We start from the raw sequence: 24,476 nt of genomic DNA on the forward strand, positions 1-24,476 counted from the left end.
TCTTTTAAAGACTAATACTTTCACTTCGGATATCAAATAGAATTAAACCACTTCTAGTTATTTATTTCTTGAAGGAGAATGGGAGCAAGTAAAACCAAAATCAGAAATGATTGTAGTATTATGGACATGAGAATGCACTTATCCTGGTGGCTACCTCCTTTTAATAGTATGAATTAATCTTATTAAGGACAGTCATACTTCACAGGGTCAAAAGACGACTCGGGTTAGAAGGGATGTCGGGAGTCTGATAGACCTACTCAGTGTAGCATCAGCCATGAGGTGAGACCAGGTAGCTTTATCCAGTCAGCACTTGAAAGCCTCCAGTGATGGAGGCCACACAGCCACCCTGGGGCTCTGTTCTGCTGCTGAACTGTCCTCAAGGTGGGGGGAGACGGGATGGGACGATGGTGACGGACATTCCCCCCCACCCCCCCCCCCCATCAGAATATCTCTTATTTCAACACATGTGTTACCTCTTGTCCTCCTGCCGCACGCTACTGTGAAGAGACTAATTCCATCTCGTTTATCTTCTCATGGGACCTGGAAGGCTGCTGTTAGGCCTCCCTGAAGATTTCTATTCTCCAGGCTGAATGAGCCTGGTTCCCTTGGCCTCCTCTCATAGGAAAAGTGCTCCAGTCCCCAACCGTCTTGGTGGCCCTCCACCAAACTCCTCCAGTTTGATGTCTTTCTTGCACTGGGAGAACCAAAACACAGTATTCTAGATGATGCCAAATAAGTTCTGTGTAGAAGGAAATAATCATGTGCCCTTGATCTTCTGGCCAAACTTCTTTGTAATGCGCAAAAGACTAATAGACCTAACTGCTGATCAGCTGAATGGGCTGCAGGCTCTTACTTAGTCCTTATTACTGCTTTTTTTTTTAAGAAGTAAAACTTATTACATTTATTCGGTAATATGATGGATATAGTTTTGAAAGCATAGATCTACTTAAAAAAACACATTAGTGAAAAGATGTTCTGTGATTCCTAGACAGCCCTTTAAAGTGTCTCACCAGACAGAAGAATTCAGAGCAAAAACCACAGCCAAAGTGTAAGGCTCTTTCAAAGGATAAAAAAAAAAACCCAAACAAGGACAACCTTACTGAGGCGGTAATGTATTGTGTGAAAGTCACATGTGATCATGATTGGTGGTGTCATGGTTGGCTGGGTAGAGCTGAGAAGTAAACAAGTTACAATTTCTCATCTTGCTGACAAGGAGCAGCTTGTATAGAGTGATTACCCTGAAATCATTGATAGAACAAAGTTTTTCTGCCTTAAGTGATAATATAGCTTCTATCCATGATTGATTTGTTAAGCATTGATTGCTTGAGTGGCCTGTGAATTGGCTTGCTGCACATGTTAAACATGTGAACTTGACTCATTCAGAACGGACAGGCTGCTTTCAAGAGCACGCTATGATAACTGATGTTCTCATGGGTCTCTTCTTTACCATCGTAGGTTGTGGAGATCAGGGGGTATCTGTAATGATTAGAAAATGGCAAATGTTACACCCGTCTTTAGAACGGGCTAAAAGTTCACCCCAGGGAACCACAGGCTGGTTAACCTCACTTTGGTCTCTACGGAAGTGATGTATTATGTTTCTGGAAGACATTTCTGAAAGGAGGTTGTAGGCAGGTGGGGGTTGGTCTCTTCTCCCAAGTAACAAGCAATAGGACAAGTGGAAATAGCCTCAAGTTGCACCAGGGGAGGCTTAGATTGGACATTAGGAAAAATTTCTTCACTGACAGGGTTGTCAAGCATTGGAACAGGCTGCCCAGGGAAGTGGTGGAGTCACCATCCCTGGAGGTATTTAAAAGATGTGTAGATGTGGTGCTTACGGACATGGTTAAGTAGTGGACATAGCAGTTCTAGGTAAATAGTTGGACTTGATGATCTTACAGTTCTTTTCCAACCTAAACAATTCTATAACACATGGAAAGGTGGTGACTGGGATCAGTCAGCATTATTTACCAAGGATAAATCATGACCTGATGACCAACCTGACCACCTTCCGTGTTAAAAATGGCAGGATCTGTGGACGAGGGGAGAGGAGTGGATGTCACTTACCTCAATTTCAGTAAGGCTGAAGGAAGTGGCTGACAGGAACCTCATGAAATTCAGCGGAGACAAAAACAAAGATCTGCATCTGAAGGAAGAACCTCAGGATAAGACTGGCTGGGGATCAACTTTGCAAGATTGGCTGGGGCTCTGACAGACAGAAAGCAGAACATGAGCCAGCAGTGTGTCCTTTGAGCAAAGGCAAGTGGCATCCTGGGCTATGTTAACAGGAACAGAACCAGAAGATCAAGGGGAAGTGATTATTTCCTTCTACACGGAAATCGTTAGATCTTCTGTGGAAGACATCACACTGGAGGAGTTTGGTGGAGGGCCACCAAGACGGTTGGGGACTGGAGCACTTTTCCTATGAGAGGAGGCCAAGGGAACCAGGCTCATTCAGCCTGGAGAATAGAAATCTTCAGGGAGGCCTAACAGCAGCCTTCCAGGTCCCATGAGAAGATAAACGAGATGGAATTAGTCTCTTCACAGTAGCGTGCGGCAGGAGGACAAGAGGTAACACATGTGTTGAAATAAGAGATATTCTGATGGGGGGGGGGGGTGGGGGGGAATGTCCGTCACCATCGTCCCATCCCGTCTCCCCCCACCTTGAGGACAGTTCAGCAGCAGAACAGAGCCCCAGGGTGGCTGTGTGGCCTCCATCACTGGAGGCTTTCAAGTGCTGACTGGATAAAGCTACCTGGTCTCACCTCATGGCTGATGCTACACTGAGTAGGACTAGAGAACTCCTGACATCCCTTCTAAACTGAATTATTCTTTTATACTGAACAACTGTAAAAATTGAAAATAATTTTGAGAATGTTCTTCTTATCCCCCAACCATTACTCTTTGCTTTTCTAGACTGAGGGATGCCTAGGTTGGAGTCTCTTTATCATTTTTCTATATTGGTGATGTGGCTTAGACTTTTGATTGTACCAGAATACAAAATAGTGTAAAGGTAAGGAGCTCAAAGTATATCTTGTAGATATTCTATGACGTGGCATGTTGGGAGCTCAATATACATTTGGTCACATAAAGTAGTGTAAAAGGATAGACTATAATCTAGGTTTGTACTGGATCTTCTGCTTAAAAGAAATTCCTGGCAATTTACTGATTTCACAGCCTGTTCAGGTATAATGGGAACAGGGACTGCTGCAATAAAGTTGCCATTATGAAAAGCAAAGTGAACATTTTGGTTTTTGAATTGGACTGATCCTAAGTTTGGGACTGGGTTGGGGCAGAGGAAGCATCCTATTAAGTCTGTTTTCTTGACCCAGCAGAATCTTTTTATTTGGGGGAGAGAGGTATAGTTGACACAGTGAACAGATATTGTTTGGTATGAGAAGGCCAGGAAGATGGGGAGAAACATGTGGCTGCATCCAGCATCTCTCCAGCTGCTAAGAGAGGTATGGGATCCCAGTCACAGGTTAGCAGCGACGTTGGAAGTATGGCTTGGACTTGGCTATGTGGTGCTGGGTAAACCAGCTAAGGTTGTGCTCTCAGAAAAGATTAATTTCCCTTTTTTTTCTGCCTTCTGGCTGTGTATACTTGCTGCTTACCTGGCTTGTCTAGTTACCAGACCTTTCTGCGAGGTGCTTTAATTTGTTTAAAATACCAGAAGATTCATCCATATTAAGGGAAAGAAGACTGAATAGAAAGCTTATGGAGAAGTCAGCTTGTCTTTCCTGAGCTGGTGGGAGGGGAGCAAGCTGCTGTATTGGATACACCATGTGTGAAACTGACCTCAGTTTTGGCTATTCTGAGTCCTTGCTAGACCTCCACTCTCTCCCATTTCCTGTGGGATGTTAACTGTCCTGTCTAAAGGAGAACAGAACAGACTTCTGGTATTCTGCAACCCTTCTTCATAGTTCAGTTTTCTTTGAAGTTTAATAAAAGCATAGTTTGTAACTTCAGACACAATGATTGTGATTAATCAGCAGTAACGTCACATTTTCAGAACTTAAACTGATTATCTCCAGTTATAACAAGTTCTTTCACTAGATCTTCCTCTCCTATGTGATACCACATTTTCTAGTTTTGAGAGAGATCCTAAACCTATGTGAGTTGTCTTAGTAGGAATCCCTGTCCGTGATTTCTAGTCTGAATTCCCTTCTGCTAAATCTGCTGGGCTCTCTAAATTCATCTTCCCTTCAGTGTGATTTGTATTTACTGGGAATAAATGAATTATCTGCAGGTCCCACTTTTATGAGTTTTCTCAGTGGATTAAAATATGCTTTGGGCGCTTAGTTGCTAAATCTTAATATCTTTAAATTGGCTTCAAAAAACTATCTGTACTCATAGGGTAGCTATCATCGGTTACTGTTGCAGTATTTGTGAATCACGGAGCTGTTCTAGAAGACATTTCCTGAAATGGTGTGGATTGTCAATGAAACTGTCTGTAGTTGTCATGCAGTCTGGCAATGCCATTTGAGGGAGTTTGTGTCCCAAGTTGCTTTGTGTTTGTTCTGTTGTGCTGACAAACCATTCAGCAAACAAATTGGTGAACCAAGATGGCTGAAAAAAATAACTCTTAAGGGAGTTTTTTGTAACAGGTGTTGTTTCAGGGCAGTTGTTACAACTGAAGGAGTACTGGAGCTTGAATGACCTTACCCTGACAGTGCTACTGATGAAAAAGACACGTGGAAACAAGAGGGAGAGTGCTCAGTCCTTTTAATCCTCCAGCCTCTTCACATCTCTTTCCTTAACTTTTCAGTATCTTCCTTCTGTAGGATTGCTGTGGACATACAGGAGTCAGAGGCACCAAATGAACACTGAAGTTTTCTAATCTCTAATAAAGAGATTAGAGAGAGTTACAAACAAGTCAAAACTAACAGAAATCTAATATTGATAAATACAGCACTATGCATAGTAAGCTGTCATAGTTCAAAAATCAGACTGATTTAGGTAGCTTACTTTCAGAAGGGGTTTGCTATTCCTATTGACAAAGAATGACAGCTATCTTCTGCTGCAGCACACTGTAAACTAATTCATTAAGTAGATGAATAGAAAGTCTTCTGCCTGTCTTGCTCAAGAATGTCTATAGTTATGATTGAGACCCCCAGGTGAAAAATCAATGAACATTTTCAGTACTTCATGAGATAAACTTCTCAAGAAATGGTGAAAGTGCACTTCTATTTTGAAGCATATTTCAACATGCAGACACATTTTACTGACTTCCCCCACTAACTTCTGAAAGATTGTATGGGTGCATAAGTACTTTGTTTGCGTTTTAAGTGCTTCAGTAAGAATACAGCCACAACATACTCAGTATTGAGTAAAGGACGTAAAGCCAAGATAGGCTGGACGTGCTATATGACATGCAGTGTAGCTTAGTTATGTAAGTTAAATGAGATAAAGTAGACTTTTATATCCGATAAGTTTTTCTGAAAAGCAAGACAGCTGTTGGATATTTTGCAATGAGAAGTTCTTGGAGAGAAGTCTTTAAGGTGGTGGGAAAATTACTTAAAGGTTACTAATTTTGTTGGTAACTACAAATGGTATGTTACAAAGGTGCTATGGAGCTAACTGTAGGGAAGACTGGAAAAAGAGTTGCTGGAAAATGTGGAACTTTTAAATTAACTTCTTGCTTGCTAATTTTGAAATTATCCTCAGTCTGTTGCAAGTTAAGTGAAAATGCAGAAATTTTATTTTAATGGTTGGTGTGACTTTTTGGTACTCACTACAGCAGAGAGTGCTGTGCAAGACAGATGAGAAAGTTATTAACATTTCAGGCATGTAGTTTTTATGCTGGTCTGCACTGAATTTCTTGTGATTTCTTGTGCAGTGTTTCCGAACTTCAGAGACACCTACTTTAAGTAACTTATGGCTTGTTAATTAAAGTCAACTTGTTAAAACAGTAGTTTTTCCCACTTAATCTCCATCAAAAACATCCAGGGAACACTTCCCTGAAGAAGAACTTCTTATCCATGTGGAAAGCAACTGTTAAGCTAGCTCCAAGTGTCAGCCTATTGTGATAACTAACCCTATTTTCACTCTATGTGTTAGATAAACCATAAACTGCCACAGCAGGAGCTACTTCATGAGCTGTTTAGTCATCACTTCAGTAGTGCTATCTCCCACAAAGAGAGCAATGTGGACAATGGAGAAGTGTCTGTTTTATTGGCTTGGACCTTTACTGTGTGTCAAGGTCCTTCACTGTCTAAAGTAGCTATTGTGAATTTAGGCTGTTGTATAAGTCAATGTGTGGACTCATTTAAGTGCTTTGTGCCAGAAAGTGATGCACAACACATATTTATTATAATTTGAATGGAGTTATGGGGCAAACTTCTGTACTAGGAAGAATGTCATATGCTTCTTTTAATATAAAACTAATAAAAGTAGTTGTTGATTTTTAAATAGACATCTGTACTAGATTTTACATAAATTGTTTGGGTATTTTTACTTATTCTGTACAAGATCTTTCACACCTTTTTTCAAGTACTGGAAAAGAAGAGGCAAAACTCCTGCCTTTTAGCTGCTTTCTCTAGCCTCAAAATAAAAAGCTGGAAAGAAATATTTGAGCCTATAAAAGAGAGTAGTCTTGTCAAAATACTTATTAAACTGTTTTGAGTTGTACTAGTGAATTTGCTTTACGTGCTTCGAACTATACATGGCAACTTATTGACCTGTTTAATGTGCTAAATCAAGTTCATAGATGTAATTTGAAGTATCTAAATACTTTAATACTTGTAATGACGAGTCCTTTTCAAGGAAAGAATTATTGGCTTAGACTGGTTTATAGTTTCACAACTACTTCTAGTCTGTTTTGATGAAGCCTTGCCTAGCCTTTAAACATTGCTTGCTTTCTGCGAAGTTGGACGTGTGTGTAGTCAGAAAGGCTTGAGGAACTGATGAAGGTAAACTTTTTTTTTTTTCCCCCCCTTCTCTTGACTGGCTGATTTCAGAGGCATTTGTTTCTGAGCCTGTTTGGTACTTGGGTGTATAAATGCTTGTACAGATACAAAGGAGAGAGTAGAATGTGGTTGCAACGAGTGTTAAGGGATGGGGTCCTGCTTCAGAGGCCCTTGCAAAAACTTAAGCTACTGTACAAGATAGGGGGCAAAATCTTGCAGTAATGTAGAAAAGATGGTAAGTTTAAATGATGAAATGTTCTAAGAGTATAAGGTTATTCAGAACAATGTGGAAAGTATAGAAGAACTTCAAGCTATGAAGTGGCAAACGAAATCTGGTGCCAACAGAAGTAATACACAGTGGGAGGAGAAACAGTAGTCTGGGAGCAGTTAGAATGAGAATCTGCAGTTTCTAATAATTTTTTTTAAATGTTTGATAGCAGTGGGGAGAGGTGGGGAAAGGATACAAATGTTATTAGTTAAAAAAGAGCAAAGAATAAAAAATGGTCTGGGCTGCCATGCTGTTACCTTATTACTGTAAACTTCCAATGCTGCATGCATCCTGTCCCATTTATCAGAGGTAAGATTAGAACTGGGGAAAAGCAGCTGTAACTTTAAACAGCTTTCGCATGAGAAGCAGCAGAATTGGTAGGATTTTTTTAGCTGGGAAATATGGCTGTGTGGGTCTAAACATTGTTACTAGGGCATGAAGGGAGAAGATGGAAAATGACAGTTTAGTTTTCTGATGCAATGATGAAGGGTGTCAAATGAAGTGACAAGGTGCCAGCTGTGAAACAAGTGAAAAGAAGTGCTGCTTTACAGGTTCAACAAAACACGCAGGAAAACTTGCAGAAGAAAATTCTATTAAGCACGAAAACCCAAAGACATTACTGTTTGAGATCTTTGGACCCACAGCCTGTAAGAAACCTAGAGAATATTTGGGAGAGGAGTGCTGTTTTAAGTTCTGCCTGTTCCTCTGGCATTCCCTGGTCACCTGGCTGAATATTTTTGTATTTGAGATGAGGCAGGACTTAAGCTGGTGACCCAGTTGTGCATGAGGATGCCAGAGTTACTGGGCTAGGTGGAACACTTGTCTGGTCCATTGTGGCTGCTCTTACTGTCATGTCATTGTTTAGACTTATACTGATTATAAATATGCTTAAAACAGCTGTCTAATTTTCTTCTGTCTAATCTTCTTGATTTAAACTGTTTAGTACAAAAAAAAATACTGTTGACTGCTCTCTAGAATATTAACTTTTGCAGTTTTGCATATTTTTGATGTTTTAAGCTATTGTAATTCCAGTTTTGTTTTTATATTGAATGTCAACAGTAAACCTTTCAAGGAGAAGGAATTCCCTTCTCATTGAAACTTTACAGTAGCTTTCTAACATCCGAATAGTAATTCTCATCAAACTATATAGGACACCGATTCATTTGCTAGTTTTGTTGGTGCTTTGCGATTAATTTGTATGTTTCTGGTGCTGATAATGTACCTAAGCTATCTTGAGTGAGGTGAAACTTGGCTCTTTCAATTGACTCTATCCCATTTAACTCCCTGATCTGTCCTTGTGTTTGCATCATAGTTATACATATATTTAATAAGAGAAAGTACATTTAGGTGTATTTTAGTCCTTTACTTGGATTGAAGTGTTTGATAGCTAGTCTGACATAAAAGCATATTCACACATATATATTGCAGAATTGTATGAGAAAAAAAAGATTGTTGATTCAAGTAATTTTTAGTTTCATGTGTGAAGAAAGGTTGCAAGATCTTTTGTTTTTTCCTTCCTTGTTATTTTCCTCTCTGATTCTAACAGAGAGGAAGTCTTATTTTACATTAGACACCTAACATATAGAAATTCTTCCTATGTGGAAACCTCTACAGTTATGCTTAGTGGCAAAGCATGATGTGGTGTTGGAGGTATAGACACTGAGTTAGCATATTGCTCAATCTGTTTTTTCCTCTGCCTGACCCCCCCCCTCTTTTTGTTATGTTTTTTGTTGTGTGTGGTGTGTTTTTTTTTTTTTATTTTATTCTAAGTAACTGACTGCTGAGTACCATGGTAACTGTTGACTACTACTCTCCCTGCCAAGGTAATGTAGTTAGAAATGACTTACTACCTTTTTAGCTTCCTCAGGATTTTAGAAAACTGTCAGTGACTTCAGTTTTGTGTAAGTAATCGTGTATTGGATGTTATTGATACATTCTTTAATGCTTCTGGTGACTTTATGAAGAGTCTCTGAGCTGGAAATTTTGTATCTTCCTTTCTTCATTTACATTAGTTGATTTCACAGAAGATTTTTTTTTTTATATAAACTTGCCTTTTTCAAATTTGGTAGACGCTTACAGTAGCAGAGGCACTGCTACTAAAGGTATATAAAGTCTCAAAACATGACCAGGTTTTTAGCTACCTAAAGTTTGTGAGTTAGCTAAGTGAGTTCTAGCTGTGAATCATATTAATATTTAAAATATATGGTTTCTTACTTTAACCTAATTCTGATTATCTTTTCTCTTGCTTCCCTTTCTTTAGAGACTCTACAGCGGTGGGTAATTCACTGGTCCATAAGCGGTCTCCTTTACGTCGAAGCCATAAGACCTCAGCATCTCTGACTAAGCTGTCGTTATGTGATGGACAGAAAGCCAAAAAGCCACTGTGTAAATTTGAAGAAGGTCAGGATGTCCTAGCTAGATGGTCAGATGGCTTGTTTTATCTTGGAACTATCAAAAAGGTAAACAATTTTTTTTAACTTCACTGGAGTATTACAGTATTGTATGTTGGTTAAATATTACAGTATTATTGTCTCACTTACTTAGTATTGAACACATTGTTTTGTTCAGTCCTTTTACTCATGGCTTCCACTGTATTTTTGTTTTTCAGATAAACAAATTGAAACAGAACTGCTTCATTATATTTGAGGACAGTTCCAAATCCTGGGTTCTCTGGAAGGACATACAAACAGGCAAGAACTTCAGTGAAGTAGTCATTGTTTGGTATTTTATTTGTTTAGATTACTATATCTGTTAAATTATATCACTCTTTATGATACAAGAATAAGATTTATTTTAATGTGACCCAGGATCATGAATTAGGCAAATAGAACAAAAAAAAAATATTTTCAAACAACTCTTTATAATTGCAGTAACTTTTTTTTGTTTGCTTGGTTTTGTTTTAACATAACTATGTACAGGGAGGGGAGAACAACTCTAAAAGTATAATCACATTTGAGTTTATTTGGATGGGGATAGAGTATAAGACTCTGTCTTAACAGAAAACTCCAGGCCCTAATTTACACCAAGTTTATGTCCTCCTATTGTTTTCAGTTGAAACAACATGACGTGGAAAGAAACCAAAGACTGGAAAATCCTAGGTTTGAATGGAGTTTTCACATTTAAAAGTAACACCATAACTCTTGCTCATAAGAAACCATTATAGATTTTGGAGTATTCATGTGATATAAAGAAATGTACAGTTATCAAGTGAGACATCTATTGTATATTAGCTTTGGTTGTTTTTAAGATGTTTAGGGAATAGCTAGTATTTTGACAATCTAATGCTAATAAAGCATGGCTGACAACTTCAGTGACAAATTTCTTGTGAAAATCAGTTGCAATTTCCTCATAATATGAAGGCAGTGGAAATCTGATCTGGCTCTTGGTGATTCTGGATGTTTAAATTAAACACTTCAGATGCTAATAGGAGAAACTTTGTATTCACGATAGCAAAAAATCAACTGCTTTATTTCTGAGAAGCTTTTAAAATGCTGCTTTTCTGTAGTGCTGGTTTATGATCTTTGATTCATTTATTGTAAATATCAAGTTTGAGTGAGTGTGATAACATGTAGATAAAGTAATGTGTGTTAATCCAGACTTTTAGATTGATACGTGGTATAATTGGAGCAAAATATACTTGTGTTTCCAGTTTGCAAGCTAACTTTTTTTTTTTCTTCCCTCTACTGTTACTGTGTGCTTTTGTATGCTTGCAGATACGTATAAGAAGTAATAACATATTTCTGAAGAGTGTCGGAGTTTAATACTAAAGCACCTTGGGCAGATCTGTCAAAAAGATATGCACCAAATTTTGCATATATTTACATGAAAAGAAGCACAAACTATTGTAAATACAAAACATATAAGTTGTCCAAATACAATCTGTTTATACATATTTTTTAGCCTGTGTTTACATTCTTTATTCAGTTATTTAATTTTTATTGTTGGTATTAAGGAACGGTGGACTGCATGGTAAATAGACAATATATAGCCTATAAATATCCAATAGTCTATGATGAGTGATATAAATATTTTTAACACAGTCTGTACAAAATGTCTGAATGTATTTTTGTTAGGAAGTTAGGCCCTGTAACAATGTTTCTACAATGCATGGATCTGTAACTGAAATTGCAAAGAAAGCCATACGTGTGGTAACCATTCCAACTGCAGGTGCAATCTGGGGGGAAAAAAAAATAAATCACACTTTCATCTTTGCCTAGGAGCCACTGAAAGTGGGGAAATGGTCTGTACAATATGTCAGGAAGAGTATTCAGAAGCACCGAATGAAATGGTTATATGTGATAAATGTGGGCAAGGTAACTAGATTTTTTTCTACTTACTGCATTTTAAAAGATATTTTAGTTTGTTCTATGCTGTTACTGCTCAACTGATCTTAAATTTTATAGCCTTTAGTGGCTATTAACAGCTTAGTGGATAATAATTGATATTAAAATGACTAACACCTGCTCTGTAGGTAAGGGGTTTTTTTCCACTGAGAAAAATTTAAGAGACCATTTTGAATGTGTTACCAATCTTTTTGATCGGATTTTTGGCACTTAATGATGGATAATGCCTATAGATGCATTAAAATGATATATAGTTAATTCTGTGTAAGCTTCTTTTACCATTTTAACAACACTTTGGTTGATCATTTTTTATACAGGTTATCATCAGCTGTGTCACACACCAAATATTGATTCCAGCGTGATTGATTCGGATGATAAATGGCTCTGTCGACAGTGCGTTTTTGCAACAACAACAAAGGTCTGTTTCTAGAGAAACATTTTTAATACATCCCATATTACGTACATACTTTGTTTTTGAAGTTGAAACAAAAAAATAAAAGAAATAGTGCTTTTTTAAGTGATATCTTTGTTAATTTTGATCTGAATGGAAGTTTTATATGCTGGGAATTAATATTTATTTTAGAATTAGATTACACTTGGCTTCCAATTTATTGTTTAACAAATACGCAATATTATAAATACAGATGACAGTATTTTACTTGATTATAGACAAATTTTTGTAACTTTGAAATTAAAGGATTTGGAAGTTTCAGAAATATAATACTGGTTTTGTAAACTAATGTATTTGTTTTTCCTCAGAGGGGTGGTGCGCTTAAGAAAGGACCAAATGCCAAAGCACTGCAAGTCATGAAACAAACATTACCGTATAATGCAACAGACCTTGAGTGGGATGCAGGTCATAAAACCAATGTCCAGCAGTGTTACTGCTATTGTGGAGGACCTGGAGAGTAAGTAAACAGATAATATCGAAGAACTCTTCTCTGTAGTGCAGCTGCAGGCTTTGGCCCTTTTCCTGTAGACTTTTACTTGTGAACTGTGAGTTTCTGTTTGTTGTGTGTAGGTATTGAACTTGATGCAATGTGGAAATTTTTTTTTTGTTTCATGGGAAACATGTTATTAATGGCTTTCCTTCTCCCATCAGGTCTTTTGGTTTGTTTTGTCATGTGACCATCACATAATATTGAAGTCCATTCTAGAACAAGCAAGAATTTTATTTTCTTTTGCATCCCTGCTGTTAATGTGTTGAGACTGGATGGAGTTGGTTGTTGATCTTCTTGTAATTCTAGGCAGTGAGTTTCTGATGTTAACTTAGCTCTGTCATTAGTCATGAATATAAAAGTATCTAGAGATTAGTTTATTAAATTGTCTGATTCTACCATAACATCATACCCTGGATTGCAATTATTGGGGGGGAAATACTAGGTTTTTTTTCCTCTTACAACATTACAGAGTCCTCTGTTGGTACTTTCTTACAAGAAGAGGACTTCTTAAGTAGGTAGAGATAAATACTCTGGTGTCTGCGTGGATGAGTGAATGAATAAAATAGCATTGAAGATTTGAAGTCAAGGCAAGTCAAGAGTCCCACAGAGAAGCAAAGCTTTTGAGTTTAGACCCACAGGACAGAGCTCTGGTTTGAGTATTTCGCAGAGCTGGCCAAATACCGCCTTCAATTTTGCATGGTTCCTTTTCTCAAGGGAGAAGCTGGAAAAGGAAAAAAGGTGTAAACTGTGAAGTTCATTTTGAGGATACAGGTAGCTGAATCCTCAGAACGAAAGTTTGACACTTAATGTGGCTGTGCTTTGGAAAATATCAAGGAAGCTAATGCAGTATGTGAGAAGGATCTTATATGGAATTACTGAATTCTTATTACCGAGAACTAGAAAGTGGTTGTCAGAGGAAATTATATTTTTATATTCTTAGTTTAATAACTTAATTCATTCTTTTACTAGGCTATCTTTTATTATTCTTAGTCACTGTTTTCTAGAAATGGTTCATTATAGAACTCGGTGTTACTGAAATATCCCTACAGATGACTGTTTTATAAACTGTGAAAATCACTTTGGGTCAGAAGATCCCTTACTATTTAATTTACGCATAATGAAGAACAATTTTCAGTAACTTTTTTAACACATCTTGTTTTTCTTTCTGTTGGTGAAGCTGGTATCTAAAGATGTTGCAGTGCTGCAAATGTAAGCAGTGGTTTCATGAGGCTTGTGTGCAGTGCCTCCAAAAGCCAATGCTTTTTGGTGACAGGTAAGAATCTTAAGCTGTATTTTACGGTTGTCTTTATTTAAAATTGGAGGGAATCTCACATCTGAGCTTTTATCAAGGCATCTGCAATACAACAGTATTTTCCAAAAGCAGAGTGAGTTTTGTGTAGGAGATTATACGAAATAAAGCATGTTTTCAGGTGCCAGGAAAATGCGGTTCTTTATCTCAGTTTAATGAAGGAGGGTGGTGTGGTGGAGAGGTAATCAATGGATACTTAAATTCTGATTGTTACTGACTTTACTTTGTGTGGAAGTTCATTACACTATAGGTACTGGCTACTGGGAATTGGAAAGCTTTAAAGCACTCCGCTTTAGTAGGCCTGTACATTAGATAAGGGCTTTCAAGTTCACTTTGTTTAGGTGACTAATCTCTTGTGTGCAACAGGCACCATGCTTCAAGGTAAGCTGTCAGTGTGTGTGCAGTAGTAGTTCCTCTAGTAACAGTATAGGGAATTGGAGAAAACTGGAAGGATAGTTAGAGTAAGGGGAGCTCTGTACATCCTCTGTTCATGTGTGATGAGTTGGGACGCAAGGAAATGAAAAAGAGCGCTGGTCTGTGCTTTCATTTTTAAGAGGAACTTGGAGCAGTTGGAGCAGATGAGAGAGAAAACTGGATAAGGGAATCAAGGAGTATCTCATTCATCATCTATTATACTTTTAGCTGTTCGTTGTGCTGGAATGTTTCTGTGAAGGAACTGAGTTAGGATCCAGGAATGCATGGGTCCTTAAAATGCCTGCTTACACTGGGGCACAGGTTTCTGCATTTGAGAGAATGGAGTGGGGATATTACAGATCATTCTCACTGATACAGTTATGGGTTGAGGGACTTTATTAGGCAGTAAAAACAGTGGTACTAGGATAAAATTGAGGAAGTACCTTGTATCTGGCCTGATAGGTACCAGCGCAGATTGTGGAAGTGGATAAAGGAAAGTGGAGGATTAAGGGATTCTCAAATATCATATGGTTGGGTTTCTAGCCTGCTTAACTTTCATTTTTTCATAATGAGGGTGTTAAAACACTGAGAGTGTGTGTGTACAGACACCCACCACCCAGACACATGTACATATATGTATGTATATGTTTTTAGGTTTTATACGTTCATTTGCTCAGTTTGCAGTTCTGGACCAGAATACCTCAAACGTTTACCCTTGAGATGGTAAGTATGAATTTAAAAAACATAAAATGGTTAATTGAATACATGTTCCGCTTTTCTTTTTTTTTGGTATTTTGATTCTCCTTGTAAAAAAGGAAATCCACTTGCTGTCCTGAGTTGTTTCCCGAGTTGTTTCTACTGCTTGTATGAAGAGGGACAACTTTTCCTTCAAAGCTTATTCTTAAATGTAGAGATATATTGCAATTGTTTGCTCTTGGGTTTTATTTCTGGGATTGTTCAATAAAGTATCAAGCAACTACTCATTTGTTGTATAGGGGAAGATTGGGCTATCTGAACGAAGTCTTTTTTTGCAGGTTTAGGATCCTGCCATTGGATAAGCCAAATGTAATGAGTACTAGAGTACATATCTTGACACATTTTATAATAGTTTCCTCGATGAGACTTAATGGTTAGTTGTAGTTTGAAATCTTTAAACTAACCCATATTAGAAATTATGTCAAATTTAGTGGATATATATGTCCTAACAAATATATGGTGGAAGTTACCTTTTTAAATGTTAATTTACCAAAATACTTGTGTGAATTCAGAATTGATACACTGAATGTATCCCATGGCTTAGACCAGTTTTGGAGTTTAAAAGAACATCATGACAATGAGATGGAGGTAAAAGTAAGATTCAAAGCCGAAGGAATCACTTAAGGAAGGGAAATGGCAGGAGACTTCATAATGTTATTCCCTGGATTGAATGTTTTGAGTTGTGCTTTGTGTTCCTCTGTGTTGTGCTAATATCTCTTCTACTAAATTATTTCAAAGAAAAACAATTGGAAGAGAGGCTTTTTTTTTCCCCTCTGTTTTATTAAAATATTTCTGAATTCTAGGGTAGACATAGCACATCTATGCCTTTACAACCTAAGTGTTATTCATAAGAAGAAATACTTCGATTCAGAGCTTGAACTCATGGCCTACATTAATGAAAACTGGGATAGATTGCATCCTGGTGAGGTAAGTAACCACAATACTCTTTGTTTTTCCTCGCAGTGCATATATATGTCCTGAAAGTTAGTGACCTATGAACTGTTTTTATTCTGGATGTTAAATCCTTTATTACCTGAAAATCTGGTAATCCCAAATGATAAGGAGACTATCTTTAATTTCCTTGCAGAAATAGAATGCTTTTGAAATGCTGTATGTTTTTCTGAGCTGTAAAATTTCTGGAGCGGTCCATGTAACTATTATGTTATTATTTGCATGGCAACTTTGTTTATACTCGACTGTTCTATTGCATATATGTATTTTCCTTTTCTTTCATTTTATAATTCTCATAGTTCTTTGATATTTTCATGTGCACAGACCAGAAAATCTAAATGTAGACCTGAATGCAGAGTATATTGCATATGAAGACATCTTCAAAGTCTCTAAGGTGTAACATATAACTAATTATTGTACACAAACATTGCCTCTTCACTCTATCTTCCAAACACAAGGGTCATCTGTTCATGTCCAAGTCTAAAGATTGTTTTGATCCTTTTCCAGTCTGATTCTGCTAGTTGTCAAGGTGTCTTGGTTTTAGTTCACTATTCTACTAGTTATTTTTCCAGCTATTTAATTTACTGGGCTGTTATCTTAGCATTAAAGGAAATCCGTTTCCCCAAGCAGACTGATTTCATATTTAACTAAGAGGGGCAGTGTAGATACATGTTTCTGCATGTAAGGTTGGATGCAAAATTTATGTCTAAATTAAAATTGGTATGCTGCTAGTAGAGTATGCACTTTTTGTTGTGCATGAAAATAGTTTAGGGTTTTGAAGTTTTTTAATACAGGTGGCATATAACTGGCTTGAAAGTTTCTTACCATAAGTACATGCTACTCTGATACTTCTTTTCAGTAAATTCATACATCTGTAATACGCTTTTACCAGCAGACATAATTTAAGAATCAAATGTATGTTCTTGGTTTAAATGAGTAACTACATTTCATAATTGAAAATAGTTTAAAATATGTGTGTTTAGACTATGAGTTTGTTAGAAAGACAAGCAAACACTCTAGCATTACTAAAAAATTACAATTGGTGACATCATAAATAGACATCTGGTTTACTTCGGGATGTATAGCATCTCTTAGCGAAATCCTATCAAGTCAATAATTGTCATATCAAGTCTCAAGCTCTAATTAAAGGGCTGCACAAAATGTGGTAAATTGTGGAAAATTGTCTTGAAAAATTTGAGGCAAATATATTTTACTGCTTTGGTTAATCTGGTTTCTTTATTAAACAGAAATCAGTCACAGAAAGAATAACATCTACAATATAATGGTTTTAGGGGTTTTGTAATATTCTTAGCTTGCCACTGCTAGAAATTACACTTTGGTTTCTTTGTGTAGCTGCTTGTAATTAAATAAGAGGAAAAGTTTTTTTTAGCCACAGGTGAGATAGGAGTAAATGGTGGAATTATCAGACCTCATAAGCCAGTAATTTTTAGCATGTTGTTATACCTCTGGATAGCAATGGGTTGTACTGAATGCATATGGTAAAGATGTGTAAAAACATTTGTTACTTTCTTTGGCTAAAATTGGTTGAATACCTCTCTTAACTTTAGCAGTCAGGTAGATTGACTGTGAATCTTGCCCAAAATTGTGTTAAAAGCTTAGTTTTTATGAGTATATCTACTCATTTATTCAGCTGTTAGCTAAAGGTGGCATTTTTTGAGCTGTAAATGCTGTACAGTCTGCTCTGTAGTATCCATACTAACAGTGACACTTAAACTGTTTGTCAATTCTATAATTAAAAGTAAATATAAATTTACCGCAGAACCAGTTGTATAGAAGTGCTGGGATATTTTGGCATGGCAACTGGAAATATGGTAGCTTCACTGGAATTTAAAAACAGCTGCCTAATTATAAAAATAACTAATCTTATTTTAAATTCTGTTACATAGATGTTGTGTTCACTTCTTTGTAGTCACCACCATACTTATTCAGTTTTATGTCTCTGTAATTCTTAAGTATGCAGTTTTTCAGAGATAAGATTCCATGCTTTGGTAGCTTGATAGGGAAAAGCTACTTCAGGCTTTGGTGCAAGAAGGGAGGTTAGACAGGGTCTTGCTAAAAGGGGCATGAAAATGGATTTACTGTTTTGTAAACTCTAATAACACTTATGAGTCTCTTGGCAAAAATGGGAATTGGGTCCTGTGGCAGGATTTTAGTTAAAATTATCACCAACAAAATAACTAAGTTCTTGTGTTAATATAGCTGTCTTCTTGCAATCTCAATTAATTTGGGAGTCAGTAATGCCACAGAAGAATTCTTGTTAGCAGTCTTGGGAGGGCAAGCTTGTATTATGTCATTTGAGTATACTAAAACTTTGAGATATTTTTCTGGCACTTCTTAAAGTGAAACTTAAATTCTTTGGCCTGGGCTTGATCCTGGCATGAAATCTGTGGTTATAAAAATCACAGAATACATGGGATAATGATTAATATTCTTTGGGGTTAGGTAGTTTCCACAGCTAATACTTCATAAGTGTACTTCACGTCCAAATCTGTAGTTACAGTAACTCAAAGTAACTGGAATCTTTCTATTACTAAAGAATTCGACAGGTTAAACGATTTCTTAATACTTCACAGCTGGCAGATACACCAAAATCTGAAAGATATGAGCATGTACTGGAGGCATTAAATGATTACAAGACCATGTAAGTTATTGGTACTTTTTGTTTTAAATGTTATTTGGCTGTATAATATCATCTAGGTTAGTCTTCAATCTCCTTTGCTCAGTCTATCTGATAATCACTTTGGCTGCAGATAATGTTTAAATTTTAAATACTGTTTCTATTTCAAACTATAACATTACATAACTACTTGAGTGGAACCTAGATCATAAGAAAAAAACCGTTTCAACTTCCATCCTCTTTCCACTTCACATTCTGTATTTGAGTGTGAGGATTGTGTTAGGAGAAAGAGGGGAATAAAATAGTATTAGAATGAATATTCTAATTTGCATAGTTTTTGTTTTGCATGTACACTGTTATTTTAAAAGTTGCTTTCCCTAAGGTCAGAATTTTAACAATTAATTTAAAATCATCTAGGTTTATGTCTGGAAAAGAAATAAAGAAAAAGAAGCATTTGTTTGGCTTGAGAATTCGTGTTCCTCCTGTGCCACCAAATGCTGCTTTAAAGGCTGAAAAAGAACCAGAAGGAACTTCTCATGAGTTCAAAATTAAAGGCAGAAAATCATCTAAACCAATCCCTGACGTGAGGTAAAATAACCCAGTCATTCTAGCAGTGTTGTGGTATATCGGGGTACTTTGGGTATTTTTTTGGTGTCTACAAAAAAAGCCTATTCCTTGTATAATGTATTTTTTTTAAAGTAACTGTAAAGGTGTATGTCCTGCCTAAACAGTGACAGAGGACTATTTGTGAGAACAAGGTGTTTGAACGAATTTAATTAGCTTTCTATTAGGATCCTTTAAAAAAAAAAAAAACAACCCCAAAAAACCCCTAACATTAAATTTAGCAATAAGAACAATAGAGAATCTCCCAACTTTGCTGATATTTGGGAAACAAAATCTCTTGCCTTTGTGGAGCTCTCATGCAATAATCTAACTAGAATTCTAACTAGGAAGTATGATGTGACATTGTAACTAGTATTAGTAAATGTGCCATCTTTTTTACCAAGTGTGGTCATACGAATAAACAACATTTAACACTTGTTTGTTCCCCTTCAACATTAATGAGTCAGTAATGTCACTAAAAAGATACTGTATCTGTTTACCTTATTCTAGAGGCAAAAATATTTAGCTTTGTACCTGACAATTTTGATTTGCCAGAATAACATCATTTAGCGCAATGTCTTAGCAATAGACATATAATTGTGTGTTCATTGCCAAAGAAAAAATATCTTAGCTAAAATTTATCTTCAATAATACAGGACAAAATATAAATTTTCTTCTAGGGAATTAAGTAATGGTATAGAAAGAAAGGGGAAAAAAAAATCAGTAGGTCGTCCACCTGGTCCCTATACAAGAAAAATGATTCACAAAACTCCAGATACATCTCCTCTGGTAAGGTTTTGGATATTTTATTCTCCTTCATGCTCCCTCCCTGAACTGGATTATCATTTTTGAATCATGATATTCCACCCTTCACCGTCAAATCAAATTGATACAGCAATTAAAACTTAATTTGAAGTACTCTTTTTTTTTTTTTTTTTTTTTTTCTTCTTTTCCTTTCCTCCTTAGGATAACGAACCAGTTCCAGTTATAGAGAACCCAGCCTTGGAATTACCCTGCACTGTTGGGTAAATTAAAAAAAAAAAAAAAAAACCCACTGTAGAAAAAAAGTTATAATACTATGTTATTTATCTGTTTGCTCGGTTTTAACATAAGATTATTTTCATTACATGGCAACCCTGTTATCTTGCATATCAGGAAATCTGATGGAACTGCGCATTCATCCAATACCTCAGATGTGGAATCCACAGGTGCTGCCAGTATGAAAGAAACTACCTCATCTAGCATTTCCAGACATTATAGGTAATTATTCAATTGCTCTATCTATTATGAACATTAAGATTTGCAATATATTAATTTTAATAAGATTTTTCTGAAAGAGAGGACAGGAAACAATTGGTTCAGCAATACCTCACCCTTAATAAGCAGAAGTTGCAGGTATCCTACAAGAGATACCTTGCCAAAGCATGGCATGTAATATTCTAAGTCTGATTTCTTAAAACCTGAGGTTCTGTTGTACTTGCAGTCAGTTCTGAATCCTTTGGGTAACTCTCATGAAATCTGGGAATCCAGGTGGTCCCAAAGAAATCATCATAGAATGGTTTAGGTTGGAAGGGACCTTAAAGATCACCTAGTTCCAACCCCTCTGCCGTGGGCGGGGGCACCATTATGGTCTAACAAGATAGATGCTTGGATGAGAGAGACACAAACCAGACACTCACACTTACAAAAAGTCAGACAATTTTCTGTGGCCTGGTCATTGCCAGTGCTGTTTTGTTGGGGTTTTTTGTGTGTGGAGGGTTTGTTTGTTTGGTTGGTTTTTTGTGGGGGTGTGGTGGTTTTTTGTTTGTTTTTTTTTTTTTTTAATTGAAGCTTTGGCAAAACAAAGGTAGAAGATAAGGTAGTAGCAGGTAGACTTAAGTTATGAGGCAGCCACAGTAGATGTGAAATGGAGGTAAGGGTATTGCAGAACTGGTGGGAGAATAAATACAGAAGAACTCAGGATATTGCAAAGGGGCATAACATTGAGGGTATGGTGATTCACTGGGATTTGGAGTAGTGAGCAACTGAGACTCAAGAGTAGAGCAGTAAATTGCAGGGGGAAATCTAAAGAAATGGGACAAAAGAAAACTATTCTTTTAGTTCTGCTTACAGCACACATGATGAGGGGTTTTTTGTGCTAACTAGTGTACTTTGTTGATGTAAAATAATGTAGTTAAATTAAATTTACTGAGAAAAATTAAACCCCATAAACCTTCCTAAGCTTAATTTTCTAATAAAGGCCACAAAAGAGCTTATGTGTACCCTGACTTGATTTTAGCAGCTTTTGTTTTTCTAGGTTTGTGTATTCATGTTAAAGAACAGTAAGTATGCTGTGATTTTCTATAGTCAATAGAGCATGAAAAATTTTTGGCATAGTCTTCATAAATAAATTATTAACTACAATCTACTTTTCTGCAAGTAAATTGTTACTTGAACTTTTCTCTCTCTCAAGTTCAGCAAATGTAAATTTCTCTTTTATTGAGGTACATGGATCACACAGAATCACAGAATTTTCAGAGTTGGAAGGGACCTCTAGAGATCATCTAGTCCAACTCCCCTGCTAAAGCAGGATTGCCCAGAGCACATTACTCAGGACTGCATCCAGGCGGGCTTTGAAAATCTCCAGAGAAGGAGACTCCACAACCTCCCTGGGCAGCCTGTGCCAGTGCTCTGTCACCCAAACTGTAAAGAAGTTTTTCCGTGTGTTGTAACGGAACTTCCTATGTTCCAACTTGTGCCCGTGAAGTCTCAGTCTATTTTGTCTCCTCTCTTCCTGGTTCATGCTATCAAGTGCTTTCATCAGTCTTTTTTGTGTGCATTACTGCTACAAATAGTCTGTATTCAAAAACTCATGTTTAACTTAGAATTCTGAACCTGTTACCTAAGGGCTTAAGTCACTGTTTTGTATTTCTGCCCTCTATTCCATTCTTTTTTTTAATGTTAAAAAGATGTGATTTTTTTTTTTCCTCAGTATGTTACAGAGGAGTCTTGGACATCAAAGTTCACATGCCATTTAATTTAAGACTATATCAAACGTGGTTTAGTATGTACAAATTATAGATGTAGGTTTTTACATAAGGATTTATATTTTGGACACTTTAATATTTGGATGATGGTTTATCCTTGGGTAATGTCAGAAGCTTCTTTTTTTATTACCAGGGATATATCTGTGTAGGTTTTGGATATACATATTTTTATGGCTACATGTAATAAATCTTCAGAAAGTCACGTGTACTATAGAAAGTAGTAATGTAAAATAAATTTTGCTGTATCTTTCATATTTCAAAATTTTAATTTATTGAGATAAATTCAGCTTGAAAAAATAACTGGATAAATTCATTTTTTATTTACAATCTTAATGAACATCAAGTCTGAAACTATTATAGTACACTTTTTGTACTTGAGGCCCACCTGTGTGATAAAACTGGGTTTTTTAATTTGTAAATTTAAGCACATCTGGTGCAGACTTCTCTGAAGAGTTTTTTTAAATTTGCTTAAGAATGCTTCTGATACTTTGTTAAATTAGTGCAATTTTCCTTATGTAAATAATCTTTATTTTGCAAGTGTTGTATTTATAGTCATCTGTCTATAGGCAACAAGTATTTTTCAGTGAAAAACAGAACAAAGAAATTACAATATGAGTTCCATGAGAATAACTTATTATAAAGTATATATTTTGAATAAGTTCCTTGGATTTAATGCTGGATTGTTGTTGGTTCTTTTTAATAGTTTATCTGACACGAGAAAAAGGACTCGTACAGGAAGAACTTGGCCTGCTGCAATACCACATTTGAGAAGAAGAGGTCGCTTTCCACGAAAAGCACTCCAGACTCAAAATTCAGAAATTGTGAAAGATGATGAGAGCAAGGAAGATTACCAGTATGATGAACTCAATACAGAGATACTTAACAACTTAGCAGATCAGGAGTTACAGCTCAATCATCTAAAGAACTCGATTACTAGTTATTTTGGTGCAGCAGGTAGAATAGCTTGTGGGGAAAAATACCGTGTTTTGGCTCGTCGGGTGACACTTGATGGAAAGGTGCAGTATCTTGTGGAGTGGGAAGGAGCAACTGCATCCTGACTGTAGGACTGAACATTATGTTCACTGCACTGTCATCTGTAAGTACAGTTCATAATGCAGAGCCACGAGAGAAACGTGTCTTTTAATGTGTTTCTAAAAACAAAACAAAACCAGTTTAGCCTTAACATGTAATTGTTATCATTACAGCTCTTGTGATAAAGACTTATCTTTTTAAAATCTGATCTGAAACTTAAATTTTTTAATCTGAACATTATTAGATTGTTTTAGGTTGGGATATTTTGGGTTACAATTGCTTAAAAATGTGCATGGTGTTTAAAAGAAAAAAAAAAAAGACCTTTTCTAGAGAACATTCCATGGATACAGTTATTGTGATTTAGAGAAAATATTATGTAGATAGCACAAATCTTTGAAAAATTTTGGTTTGTTTTCTTACCCAAATGTTTGCAGAAATGTATTTCTATTTCAATACTTTCTAGATTTCATAAGTGCAGTGTATATAATGCCTACTGAAGACTGTAAAATACTGAAGTTTTCTTTCAAACAAAGTGTAAAAAAAAAAAAAAGAAAAAAAAAAGAAAAAATATATTGAGCCTGTAAATTGCTCTGTGACCAGACTTCATTGTCTTCTTAATATATTCTTCGTGTGTGTGCGTGTGCGCGTGTGTGTATATACATATGTATAGATGCACACACATACTTGTGCATGTATATATATGTGTGATTGTGACCTATGCAATACAAATTATGGGATTGGGCAGCTTCCGAGAATACATCCCATAATTCTTTTTTCAGGAATAGTTGCCAGTATTTACACAGCAGCATTTCTTCTCAGGCTTATTGGGTGCTGTTGCTTTGTGTACTAAGGAAAAGTGTCAAACCAGTGCAGTGTGTTCTGGCAATGGGTGCAGTCATTGATGTTCATATGCTCTAGGTAATATATTCCATTATTTTCCATGAGAATTAACTGTTAAAAAATAATGCAGGATTTGAACGTTTTGAAATTAACTCTACTAGAAATAACAATTTGAAAGGTGTTGTGGCCTATTGATTGTAAATTTTGTGTCCCAGTTATAAACTAAGTTGACAGGAGTCACACACAAGATTTCTATATGTCAGTAGAAACAGTCATATTTTGATAATGTAGTATGAACAAAGTATATTATTGCACAGGGTCAACAAACAGTTTGTTGCCGTTTGAAGTAACGTTACTGATTTTTATTACAACATTACCTCTTTTGTTTCTAAAAAATGTACCAAGTTTTAAATTGATAAGTTTATTTTACTTGTTTAAAAAAAAAAAGTT

At 36.3% G+C, this 24,476-nt stretch overlaps 1 protein-coding gene across 2 annotated transcripts in view; it reads left to right on the forward strand.

The window, feature by feature from the left end:
- The window catches only part of MTF2 (metal response element binding transcription factor 2), a 25,757-nt gene extending 2,266 nt beyond the window's left edge, over nucleotides 1-23,491 (forward strand). Inside the window, exons 2-15 of one of the 2 annotated variants that reach the window (XM_009884744.1) lie at nucleotides 9,434-9,632; nucleotides 9,782-9,863; nucleotides 11,391-11,486; nucleotides 11,834-11,934; nucleotides 12,276-12,424; nucleotides 13,635-13,730; nucleotides 14,835-14,903; nucleotides 15,740-15,863; nucleotides 18,482-18,549; nucleotides 18,943-19,113; nucleotides 19,809-19,917; nucleotides 20,095-20,153; nucleotides 20,284-20,388; nucleotides 22,858-23,491. In XM_009884744.1, the coding sequence (XP_009883046.1) occupies nucleotides 11,411-11,486; nucleotides 11,834-11,934; nucleotides 12,276-12,424; nucleotides 13,635-13,730; nucleotides 14,835-14,903; nucleotides 15,740-15,863; nucleotides 18,482-18,549; nucleotides 18,943-19,113; nucleotides 19,809-19,917; nucleotides 20,095-20,153; nucleotides 20,284-20,388; nucleotides 22,858-23,212 (1,482 nt within the window). In that variant the 5' untranslated portion in view covers nucleotides 9,434-9,632; nucleotides 9,782-9,863; nucleotides 11,391-11,410 and the 3' untranslated portion in view covers nucleotides 23,213-23,491. Of the gene's footprint in view, nucleotides 1-9,433; nucleotides 9,633-9,781; nucleotides 9,864-11,390; nucleotides 11,487-11,833; nucleotides 11,935-12,275; nucleotides 12,425-13,634; nucleotides 13,731-14,834; nucleotides 14,904-15,739; nucleotides 15,864-18,481; nucleotides 18,550-18,942; nucleotides 19,114-19,808; nucleotides 19,918-20,094; nucleotides 20,154-20,283; nucleotides 20,389-22,857 lie in introns of those variants that run through there. The other variant, XM_009884746.1, reaches the window with a different exon arrangement.
- Nucleotides 23,492-24,476: the final 985 nt, after the last annotated feature.

Source organism: Charadrius vociferus, unplaced genomic scaffold (genome assembly GCF_000708025.1).
Source record: "Charadrius vociferus isolate BGI_N301 unplaced genomic scaffold, ASM70802v2 scaffold163, whole genome shotgun sequence".
Lineage (NCBI taxonomy): Eukaryota > Metazoa > Chordata > Aves > Charadriiformes > Charadriidae > Charadrius > Charadrius vociferus.